The following is a 12,947-nucleotide window of genomic DNA, read 5'->3' as shown; positions in this document are numbered from 1 at the left end:
ACCAGAAGCAGGAGGCTTAAGTCCAAATCCTGAGAACACCAGAGAACTCCTGACTCCAGGGAACATTAATCGACAGGAGCTCATCAAACGCCTCCATACCTACACTGAAACCAAGCACCACCCAAGGGCCAACAAGTTCCAGAGCAAGATATACCACGCAAATTCTCCAGCAACACAGGAACACAGCCCTGAGCTTCAATATACAGGCTGCCCAAAGTTACTCCAAACCCATTGACATCTCATAATTTACTGGACACTTTATTGCACTCCAGAGAGAAGAAATCCAGCTCCACCCACCAGAACACCAACACAAGCTTCCCTAACCCAGAAACCTTGACAAGCCACCCATACAACCCCACACACAGCGAGGAAACTCCACAATAAAGAGAACTCCACAAACTGCCAGAATACAGAAAGCCACCCCAAACTCAGCAATGTAAACAAGGTGAAGAGACAGAGGAATACCCAGCAGGTAAATGAACAGGATAAATGCCCACCAAACCAAACCAAAGAGGAAGAGATAGGGAATATACCCGATAAAGAATTCCGAATAATGATAGTGAAAATGATCCAAAATCTTGAAATCAAAATGGAATCACAGATAAATAGCCTGGAGACAAGAATTGAGAAAATGTAAGAAAGGTTTAACGAGGACCTAGAAGAAATAAAAGAGAGTCAGTATATAATGAATAATGCAATAAATGAGATCAAAAACACTCTGGAGGCAACAAATAGTAGAATAACGGAGGCAGAAGATAGGATTAGTGAACTAGAAGATAGAATGGTAGAAATAAATGAATCAGAGAAGAAAAAAGAAAAACGAATTAAAAGAAATGAGGACAATCTCAGAGACCTCCAGGACAATATTAAATGCCCCAACATTCGAATCATAGGAGTCCCAGAAGAAGAAGACAAAAAGAAAGACCATGAGAAAATACTTGAGGAGATAATAGTTGAAAACTTCCCTAAAATGGGGAAGGAAATAATCACCCAAGTACAAGAAACCCAGAGAGTCCCAAACAGGATAAACCCAAGGTGAAACACCCCAAGACACATATTAATCAAATTAACAAAGATCAAACACACAGAATAAATATTAAAAGCAGCAAGGGAAAAACAACAAATAACACACAAGGAGATTCCCATAAGGATAACAGCTGATCTTTCAATAGAAATTCCTCAGGCCAGGAGGGAATGGCAAGACTTACTTAAAGTGATGAAAGAAAATAACCTACAGCCCAGATTACTGTACCCAGCAAGGATCTCATTCAATATGAAGGAGAAATCAAAAGCTTTACAGACAAGCAAAAGCTGAGAGAATTCATCACCACCAAACCAGCTCTCCAACAAATGCTAAAGGATATTCTCTAGACAGGAAACACAAAAAGCGTGTATAAACTCAAACCCAAAACAATAAAGTAAATGGCAACGGGATCATACTTATCAGTAATTACCTTAAACGTAAATGGGTTGAATGCCCCAACCAAAAGACAAAGACTGGCTGAATGGATACAAAAACAAGACCCCTATATATGTTGTCTACAAAAGACCCACCTCAAAACAGGGGACACATACAGACTGAAAGTGAAGGGCTGGAAAAAGATATTCCATGCAAATAGAGACCAAAAGAAAGCAGGAGTAGCAATACTCATATCAGATAAAATAGACTTTAAAACAAAGGCTGTGAAAAGAGACAAAGCAGGACACTACATCATGATCAAAGATCAATCCAAGAAGAAGATATAACAGTTATAAATATATATGCACCAAACATAGGAGCATCGCAATATGTAAGACAAATGCTAACAAGTATGAAAGGGGAAATTAACACAGTAATAGTGGGAAACTTTAATACCCCACTCAAACCTATGGATAGATCAACTAAACAGAAAATTAACAAGGAAACCCAAACTTTAAATGATACAATAGACCAGTTAGACCTAATTGATATCTATAGGACATTTCACCCCAACACAATGAATTTCACCTTTTTCTCACAGGAACACGGAACCTTCTCCAGGATAGATCACATCCTGGGCCATAAATCTAGCTTTGGTAAATTCAAAAAAAAATTGAAATCATTCCAAGCATCTTTTCTGACCACAATGCAGTAAGATTAGATCTCAATTACAGGAGAAAAACTATTAAAAATTCCAACATATGGAGGCTGAACAACACCCTGCTGAATAACCAACAAATCACAGAAGAAATCAAAAAAGAAGTCAAAATATGCATAGAAACGAATGAAAATGAAAACAACCCCAAACCTGCGGGACACTGTAAAAACAGTGCTAAGGGGAAAGTTCATAGCAATACAGGCATACCTCAAGAAACAAGAAAAAAGTCAAATAAATAACCTACCTCTACACCTAAAGCAACTAGAAAAGGAAGAAATGAAGAACCCCAGGGTTAGTAGAAGGAAAGAAATCTTAAAAATTAGGGCAGAAATAAATGCAAAAGAAACAAAAGAGACCATAGCAAAAATCAACAAACCCAAAAGCTGGTTCTTTGAAAGGATAAATAAAATTGACAAACCATTAGCCAGACTCATCAAGAAACAAAGGGAGAAAAATCAAATCAATAAAATTAGAATTGAAAATGGAGAGATCACAACAGACAACACAGAAATACAAAGGATTATAAGAGACTACTATCAGCAATTATATGCCAATAAAATGGACAACGTGGAAGAAATGGACAAATTCTTAGAAAAGTACAACTTTACAAAACTGAACCAGGAAGAAATAGAAAATCTTAACAGACCCATCACAAGCACGGAAATTGAAACTGTAATCAGAAATCTTCCAGCAAACAAAGCCCAGATCCAGACGGCTTCACAGCTGAATTCTGTCAAAATAGAGAAGAGCTAACACCTATCCTACTCAAACTCTTCCAGAAAATTGCAGAGGAAGGTAAACTCCAAACTCATTCTATGAGGCCACCATCACCCTAATACCAAAACCTGACAAAGATCCCACAAAAAAAGAAAATTACAGGCCAATGTCACTGATGAATATAAATGCAAAAATCCTTAACAAAATTCTAGCAATCAGAATCCAACAACACATTAAAAAGATCATACACCATGACCAAGTGGGCTTTATCCCAGGTATACAAGGATTCTTCAATATCCACAAATCAATCAATGTAATACACCACATTAACAAATTGAAAAATAAAAGCCATATGATTATCTCAATAGATGCAGAGAAAGCCTTTGACAAAATTCAACATCCATTTATGATAAAAACTCTCCAGAAAGCAGGAATAGAAGGAACATACCTCAACATAATAAAAGCTATATATGACAAACCCACAGCAAACATTATCCTCAATGGTGAAAAATTGAAAGCATTTCCCCTATAGTCAGGAACAAGACAAGGGTGCCCACTCTAATCACTACTATTCAACGTAGTTTTGGAAGTTTTGGCCACAGCAATCAAAGCAGAAGAAGAAATAAAAGGAATCCAAATTGGAAAAGAAGTAAAACTCTCACTGTTTGCAGATGACATGATCCTCTACATAGAAACCCCTAAAGACTCCACCAGAGAACTACTAGAGCTAATCAATGAATATAGAAAAGTTGCAGGATATAAAATTAACACACAGAAATCCCTTGCATTCCTATACACTAATGATGAGAAAATAGAGAAATTAAGGAAATAATTCTGTTCACCATTGCAATGAAAAGAATAAAATACTTCGGAATATATCTACCTAAAGAAACTAAAGACCTATATATAGAAAAGTATAAAACACTGGTGAAAGAAATCAAAGAGGACACTAATAGATGGAGAAATACACCATGTTCATGGATTGGAAGAATCGATATAGTGAAAATGAGTATACTACCCAAAGCAACCTATAGATTCAATGCAATCCCTATCAAGCTACCAACGGTATTCTTCACAGAGCTAGAACAAATAATTTCACAATTTGTATGGAAAAACAAAAAACCTCGAATAGCCAAAGCAATCTTGAGGAAGAAGAATGGAACTGGAGGAATCAACCTGCCTGACTTCAGGCTCTACTACAAAGTCACAGTCTTCAAGACAGTATGGTACTGGCACAAAGACAGAAATATAGATCAATGGAATAAAATAGAAAGCCCAGAGATAAACCCATGCACCTAAAGACCCCTTATCTTTGACAAAGGAGGCAAGAATATACAATGGAGAAAAGACAATCTCTTTAACCAGTGGTGCTGGGAAAAGTGGTCAACCACTTGTAAAAGAATGAAACTAGAACACTTTCTAACACCATACACAAAAATAAACTCAAAGTGGATTAAAGATCTAAACAGTAAGACCAGAAACTATAAAACTCCTAGAGGAGAACATAGGCAAAACACTCTCCAACATAAATCACAGCAGGATCCTCTATGACCCACCTCCAAGAATACTGGAAATAAAAGCAAAAATAAACAAATGGGACCTAATTAAAATAAAAGCTTCTGCACAACAAAGGAAACTCTAAGCAAGGTGAAAAGACAGCCTTCAGAATGGGAGAAAATAATAGCAAATGAAGCAACTGACAAACAACTAATCTCAAAAATATACAAGCAACTCCTACAGCTCAATTCCAGAAAAATAAACGACCCAATCAAAAAATGGGCCAAAGAACTAAATAGACATTTCTCCAAAGAAGACATACAGATGGCTAACAAACACATGAAAAGATGCTCAACATCACTCATTATCAGAGAAATGCAAATCAAAACCACTATTAGGTACCATTTCATGCCAGTCAGAATGGCTGCCATCAAAAAGTCTACAAACAAGAAATGCTGGAGAGTGTGCAGAGAAAAGGGAACCCTCTTACACTGTTGGTGGGAATGCAAACTAGTACAGCCACTATGGAGAACAGTATGGAGATTCCTTAAAAAACTGGAAATAGAACTGCCTTATGACCCAGCAATCCCACTGCTGGGCATACACACCGAGGAAACCAGAATTGAAAGAGACACGTGTACCCCAATGTTCATCGCAGCACTGTTGATAATAGCCAGGACATGGAAGCAACCTAGATGTCCATCAGCAGATGAATGGATAAGAAAGCAGTGGTACATATACACAATGGAGTATTACTCAGCCATTAAAATGAATACATTTGAATCAGTTGTAATGCGGTGGATGAAACTGGAGCCTATTATACAGAGTGAAGTAAGCCAGAAAGAAAAACACCAATACAGTATACTAAGGCATATATATGGAATTTAGAAAGACGGTAACGATAATAACCCTTTTTGTGAGAGAGCAAAAGAGACACAGACGTATAGAACAGTCTTTTGGACTCTGTGGGAGAGGGAGAGGGTGGGATGATTCGGGAGAATGGCATTGAAACATGTATAATATCATGTAAGAAACAATTCGCCAGTCCAGGTTTGATGCAGGATACAGGATGCTTAGGGCTGGTGCACTGGGATGACCCAGAGGGATGGTACAGGGAGGGAGGTGGGAGGGGGGTTCAGGAAGGGGAACATGTGTACACCTGTGGCAGATTCGTGTTGATGTATGACAAAACCAATACGATATTGTAAAGTAAAAAAATAATAATAAAGAAATGATAAATGGTTTAAAAATTTTAAAAAGTATGAACAAAGAAGAGATACGACAAATAGAAAATAACTAGCAAGGTGATAGACTTTAATCATAAAAAATTGCATTTTTTATAAATAGTCTAAACACACCAGTTAAAAGACCAAGATTGTCATATGAAAAAAGCAAGACAAAACTAAACACATGACAGAAATCCAAAATACAGGAAGCAAAATTGACAGAACTAAAGGGGAAAACAGACAATTGAGTAGTAATAGTTGGGGACTTAGATACCCCACTTTTGCTATGGCATTTGGAAAGAAGTAAACTATATATTTTTAGATATTATCTTCTTATACATACAAATTCTAAGCAGTCCACTTTTTTAAAATACAGAATAAATGAATTTAGGGAGGTTGTAGGATATCAGATCAATAGGTTGTTACTGTTCTGTTGCCAAGTCATGTCCGACTCTTTGCAACCCCATGGACTGGAGAACACCAGGCTCCTCTGTCCTCAGCTGTCTCTCAGAGATTGCTCAAATTCATGTCCTTTGAGTCAGTGATGCTACTGAACCATCTCATTCTCTGCCACTCCCTTCTTTTGCCTTCCATCTTTCCCAACATCAGAGTCTTCTCTAGTGAGTCAGGTCTTCACATCAGGTGGCCAAAGTGTTGGAGCTTCAGCAACAGTCCTTCCAAATGAATATTCAGTGTTGATTTCCTTTAGAATTGTCTGGTTTGATTTCCTTGCAGTCCAAGGGACTCTCAGGAGTCTTCTCCAGCACCACAATTCTAAAGTATCCATGTTTTGACTCTGCCTTCTTTATGGTCCAACTCTCACATGCCTACATGACTACTGGAAAAACCATAGCTTTGACTATACAAACATTTGCTGGCAAAGTGATGTCTCTACTTTTTAACACACAGTCTAGATTTGTCATAGCATTCCTTCCAACGAGCAGGCATCCTTCAGTTTCATGGCTGCAGTCACCATCTGCAGTGATTCTGGAGCCCAAGCAAAGAGAATCTGTTACTGCTTGCATTTTTCCCCCTTCAGTGATAAGACTGGATGTCATAATCTTCGTTTTTTTCAACGTTGAGTTTCACACCAGCTTTTCCACTCTCCTCTTCCACATTCATCAAGAGTCTCTTTAGTTCCTCTTCACTTTCTGCCATTAGAGTGGTATCATCTGCATGTCTGAGGTTGTTGGTATTTCTCCCAGAAATCTTGATTCCAGCTTCTGATTCATCCAGCCCAGCATTTCATATGATGTACTCTGCACAGAAGTTAAATAAGCAGGGTGACAACATACAGCTTGGTCGTACTCCTTTGCCAGTTTTGAACCAGACTATGAACCAGACCGTTGTTCCGTGTCTGGTTCTAACTATTGCTTCTTGAACTGCATACAGGTTTCATCAGGAGACAGGTAAGATGTTTCGGTACTCCCATCTCTAAGAATTTTCTGCCGTTTGTTGTGACCCACACAGTCAAAGGCTTTAGTGTAATCAATGAAGCAGAATTATATGTTTTTTTCTGGAATGCCCTTGCTTTCTCCATGATTCAGTGAATATTGGTAATTTGATCTCTGGTTTTTCTGCCTCTTCGAAAGCCAGCTGAAACATCTGAAAGTTCTCAGTTCACATACTGTTGAAGCCTAGCTTGAAGGATGTTGAGCATACCGTTGTTAGCATGTACAATGAGTGCAATTGTATGATAGTTTGAACATTGTGGCTCAGTGGTAAAGAATACTCCTGCCAATGCAGGAGACATGGGTTTACTCTCTGGGTTAGGAAGATCCCCTGGAAATCCAGTGTTCTTGTCTGTGAAATCCTATGAACAGAGGAGCCTGGCAAGCTACAGTCTGTGGGGTCTCAAGAGTCAGACACAACTTAGCAACTAAACATCAGATACAGAAATATTTTATTTCTATATACTAACAGTGAAGAGTCTTAAAATTAAGACAATTTCATTTATAATAGCATCAAAAATAATAAAATATTTAATACTTATATACAAACTTAACAAAAGTAATACTATAAACTAAAAATGACAAATCATTATCAAAAGAAATTAAAGAACTAAGTATATAGAATCTGTCCCATGCTCATAAATCAGAAAACACAAATGAGAATGGCAGTACTCCCTAAATTGATCTGTGGATTCAACACAGTCCCCATCAAAATCACAATTTACTTTTTTGCAGAAATTGGCAAGCTGGTCTTAAAATTCACATGGAAATAAAAAGGATCCAGAATAGCCAGTCTCAGTGTTTTAAAAGGAGACCAGCATTGGAAGACTGACAGTTCCCAATATCAAAAACTTTCTACAAAGCTTTAGTAATCAAGTAACTCTGCAGTGTGGATAAGTGGGGAAGAATTTATATTCCAGAAATAGAACTTTACATGTATTGTAAATTGATTTTGACAAGGGTGCCAAGACTGTTAAATGGAGAAAGAATAATCTTTGCAACAGATGGTGATGCTAAGACAGCTAGATATCCACATGTAAAAGAATTAAGTTGGATCTCTACCTCATACCCTACACAAAAATTAATACAAAGTGTGTCATAGAACTAAATGTAAATGTAACAAAGCTAAGTTATAAAACCTTACAGGAAAACAGTGGAATATATCTCCATTTTTGCAGTGGTTTTTGTGCAGTGGTTTCTTAGATATAGCTCTAAAAGTAAAAGTGACCAAAAAACATATACAAATTGGATTACATAAAAATTAAAAACTTTTGTGCTGCAAATGACACCATCAAGAAAATGAAAAGATAGCCCACAGAATGGAAGCAAATATTTGCAAATATCTCCTAAGAAACTTACATCCATCATGTATGAAGAATTCTTACAGCCTTTTAAATTTTACTGTGTGCATAAGTGCAGGGTTTCCTCATCTCTCCTTGTTGACATTTCATAATCAATCAATTTCTTTTTTAAAATTTTGGGTTTTACCCATTTTTTGTCCATATTCTTCAGATATTCCTACACTCTATTTTCCAAATATTGCCACTTCTAGTTATGCCCTACATATCTGTTTTTCTTTTTCTTTTTATAGCTCTGTCTTTTAAAATGTTCTAAATATGTATTCTTTCTTGCTGAATTCTGAGCTAAATTGTCAATCTTATCTTGTCAGTCATGAAGGGATTTTGTCTCCCTAGCCAAGCTGTTACCTATGTTTATTGCTAATATTTTCTCTCATTTTTCTATATGATTATCTCATTTTGCTAGTATCTTGCCATATCGCTCTACATATACTCCATTATGCTTATTTTTAATTCTTGGTTTAACTTTTCCAGCTTCAGGAGTGCACTGTTCCGTATATAAAGCAATTCTAGCTCTGCCAGCTACTTAAAATTTGCAGTTTATACAGATGAAATAAAATTTCAGAAAACATAGGACAAAATGATTGTATAAGAGGATCTTGTAAAAGTGTAATTGAATTAGAACATGAGGGTTTTGTTTCGCACAGAGGGTAGGCAGGAAAGCAGAGCAGAGACGTTGGTAAAGGTGTGGGGGTCGAACACGGAGCCAGCCTGGCCCAAGCGGCAGAGACGTGGGGAGCCACGGTTAAGGCTGACGCCAGGTAACAGGGACTTTCATAACCCTGAGGTAAAGATTGGGGAAGAGTGGGCAGGCTCTCCCACGCACACTTTCACCACATGCCTGGTTCTGTGCTAGGCTATATGAGGATACACAGTGCGTGTATGACATAACCTTTGTTGTTAGAGTACTGATTATCTTGTTGAGGAAATAAGATAGGTGTCAGATAAGTAGGGAGCACTCTGAAAAATAATTTATATTACATTATATTATAGAATTCTCTTAAGCTGTTGAGTGAGACAGCCTGTACAAACGTGATTAGCAATGGAAGAACCTAAAGGACTGCATACTGAGGAGGGTTCACTTTTAAGACAAACTATACCTTGGATCCTGAGGAGAACATTAAAGAAATCTGTGGATATCAGATCTTGAGTGCGTGCTTTTTATTGTTAGAGCAGGGACCAGAGCCAAATGCCTTGGATTCAAATGAGGTTCCAAGTGTGCCTTTAGGCATGTTATTATGCTTTCTGTGCCGTAGTGTCCTCGCCTGTAAAATGAAGATAATAGCTCCTAACTCATGAGGCAGATCTACTCACATACCTTTGCCACTACAGTTTGCCTTCTAAATTGAAGAGCATTTATCAGTGGGAATTTGGGGAGAGAAGGAGAAGATTCAGAATTAGAGAGGCAGGTAGTGTTGCAGGAAGAAAGGGATCTGACCATTTGGTTCCTTGCCTGCCTCCTCCTAGACTGTAAGCTTTATCTGAGTGGAGACTTGCCCCCTTACCTCCCAGTACCGGACTCAGCGTGGGACATACACTTGGCACTCAGAAATTTTATTTGCTGAATAGCTAATGAATGCATTTTATGTGTAACTTTAGATATAAATCAGTGTAATAAGTCTGTATATTTGGGTATTTTGTATATATATTGGGTATATTGGTATATTTGTCTAAATAATTTTGATGATTAATTTTTTAACAAGCAGAAATTAACTGTAGCACTTTAAATTGTCTTTGAATATTTGTGACCATTTTCTTTTTGTTTTTACAGACCAGTTGGAATGCCAAAAATGGAAAAAGTTTACTTACATAATCCTAGTTCTGAAGAAACTATTACTTTAGTATCAATATCTGCTACCACATCACATTTTCACGCATCATTTTTTCAAAATAGGGTAAGTTTCTCCACTACATTTGACGTTTCTTGAGTTTGAAAGTCTAGATGTTTTTATTTATCTTATTGTAACTAAAATCTAATTTGAATGTTCCATATTTATTCTGGACTTCAGTTTGCCCCATTTCCTGAAAATTACCACTTCTGCTCTTCAGCACACATTGGTTTTCTTAACATGAAACAGCCTGACAAATCAGCTTTGAAACTTAAGCACGCTGGAAAATGCAGTATTGACGTCTTCAGTTGGTTTTCCTTTCCTTCCTAATAATAGGTAAATCCTCAGCGCTGTGTTGGTTCTCTTTTTGTGAGTAATAAAGCACCAGAAACACCCACCCATTAGCTTGTGGTTCTGTAAGTCACCTTTCAGTGGGTTCTTTGCTCCAGCTTTAGTAAGGTTTTAATTAAGATGTCAGCTGGGCTGAGTCCTTGACTTGAGATTTGGGAAATCCACTTCCAGATTCATTCACACTGTCAGCAGACGTCAGTTCCCTGTGCTTGTAGGACTGAGGTTTCATTGCTGGCTGTTGGCCAGAGACCTTTCCCGGTTCCCTGAGGCACCCACTCTCCTCGTCACCATCTTCAAACCAGCGCTTGTGTGTCACATCTTGTTCATGCTCCAGAAATCTTTGGCTTCCTCTTCCACCACCAGTGGAGAAAACTCTGCTTTCATCATGTCATTAGGTCAAGACCACCTGGCAGTCTCCTTATTTTATTAACTTAGAGTGAGCTGACTGATAATCTCATTGTATCTGCAGAATCCTTTTTATCAAATAATGCAAATCACAGGTGTGACATCTCCCCACATCCACAGTCACAAAGTGAGGGCAGGAAATTTGGGGGCCTGTTTAGAATCCTACACACGCATCCTCTAAAATTTTACTTATAATCATTTTTATAGATACTGTGCAAACTTGTTTCTATAAAAAAAAAACCTTGACAAAAAATTGATATGAATAAATTTTGAATTTGAGAGAATGCATTAAGCTTTAATACATAGACTTCCAAAATAATTACCTAAATAGCAAATATCAGAGGAAAGTAAATTAATGAAGTCTAATTTCATCTTCCCAGGATTTTCCCTGACTCCTTTGAAGAGATAAAACTAAATAATTAATTTTTAGGGTATAAATTTTCATCAGTTATTTCAATTTTTGCATTTCTTTCTAAAATCCTATTTCATCACGTTGTCCTTAAGTAGCACCTTCTAGTGTAAAAACAAGGCATATAATCTTGACATTTTTTAAATTGAAAACTATCTTGTAAACAAGGAATGGATAAGTTGGCATATTTTGATGGTAAAGTTTTAATTTGCTTATTGTGCTGAGTTGTTCTTTGTTTATTTTTGTAAATATACTGATGGTCTGAGCACTTGAATCCCAGTGCTAGGAGAAACGTGTGTGTATATTCATTTGGCCTGGTACCCACGTTCCACCAATGAAGAGCTGGACCCTGATGGCTTTGCCTGTCGTCCTGCAGTTAGTGACAGGAATCAGTGTGAAGGTCTAGGTATGCCGCTGGCTTCCCTAGGGATTTGTGTCATAAGAAGCTGTGGTGTGGCTCATGTATGTTAGTCTGTGTATGGAGACACACTTAGGTACAAATGGAATCATCCAGCTTTCAGGCATTGCCCAAGTGTAGAGACATGCTGGGTTAAAAGGCAAAATAGTAAAGTGACATGAAAGCAGTTTAAAAGTAGTTTACAACTACACTACAGATTTTATTTTTATCTTGTTAACTTAATTTGCTAGTTCAAGCAGTGTTTTGTTGTTTCTAAGCATCAAGCTTCATCCTTGTTAAAGGCCGGGGTTTTTACATTTTTAATGTTCCTGTCACAATACACAGCAGCCAAATAGATAGCAGAGTTACAGATAGGTTCTTAAGGGGCCGTGTAGACAGTGCAGACCAAGTGGCCAGCGAGGTGACCTGCAGAGCACACGGCCCATCCAGAGGGACCAGCCCTTACTCCACTCTAGCCAGCGGTGGCCACAGGGGAATGTAAGCTCATGCACAGTTATGATTTTCCAAGAAGAGTCAGAAGTAGGGACTTGTGTATGATAATCTCCTGATATTTACAAATGATAAATGAAGTCAATTTTGAAAGACAATGTAGACCAAAGAAAACTAGTTAAAGGTCACCAATTTGACATTTCTGGACTGGCTCTCCTAGGGACTTATTTCAACACATGAATCTTAGGCAAACAGAATAGTCTCTCTGAAAGTTCTTCAAAAGATAAACTCAATGTGTATGTAGTCAAAGAACAAGTTAAAAGCCAGTCTGTGTTTTCCACTGTCAGGAGGTGGAATTAAACAATAAAATAATTTACACCTATCAGAATTTACGTTTAGGTACTCTAGATTTAGCTTGAAAGGAGATAGCCAAAATCTGTGCTGTCTTAAGTTGTTATTTTCTTATTCTTCTTGATTTTCATCTTTATTCCCTACAGTAAGATACTGACTTCAGAAGCTCAAGAAGTGGAAAGGTGGAATTAACTCTTGAGAAGAGGGAACCTTATTTCTCTTCCACTTAATTTTATGCCTATCATTGGAGCCTTTGGGGAAAAATAAAGAGAGTTTCTCATGTCCAAGAGAGCAGGCCCTTTCTATATATTTATCCTAAGTCTAGTTGTCTTGTCATCTTTAGAATTCCTGGTCAGATCATATTTCTTTGAGAATAAAACATTTTCTGT

General features: G+C 37.5%; 1 protein-coding gene across 3 annotated transcripts in view; it reads left to right on the top strand.

Annotated features, from left to right (window-relative positions):
• Window positions 1-12,947, top strand: part of TMEM131 (transmembrane protein 131) — a 185,738-nt gene that overhangs the window by 96,896 nt on the left and 75,895 nt on the right. For all 3 annotated transcript variants that reach the window (XM_002691141.7, XM_059891637.1, XM_059891636.1), the window contains one exon: window positions 10,138-10,261. In XM_002691141.7, coding sequence (XP_002691187.1) covers window positions 10,138-10,261 — 124 coding nt within the window. The remainder of the gene's footprint in view (window positions 1-10,137; window positions 10,262-12,947) is intronic.

Source organism: Bos taurus, chromosome 11, assembly GCF_002263795.3.
Source record: "Bos taurus isolate L1 Dominette 01449 registration number 42190680 breed Hereford chromosome 11, ARS-UCD2.0, whole genome shotgun sequence".
NCBI classification, from domain to species: Eukaryota; Metazoa; Chordata; class Mammalia; order Artiodactyla; family Bovidae; genus Bos; species Bos taurus.
This window is presented reverse-complemented; position numbering and strand designations above follow the sequence as displayed.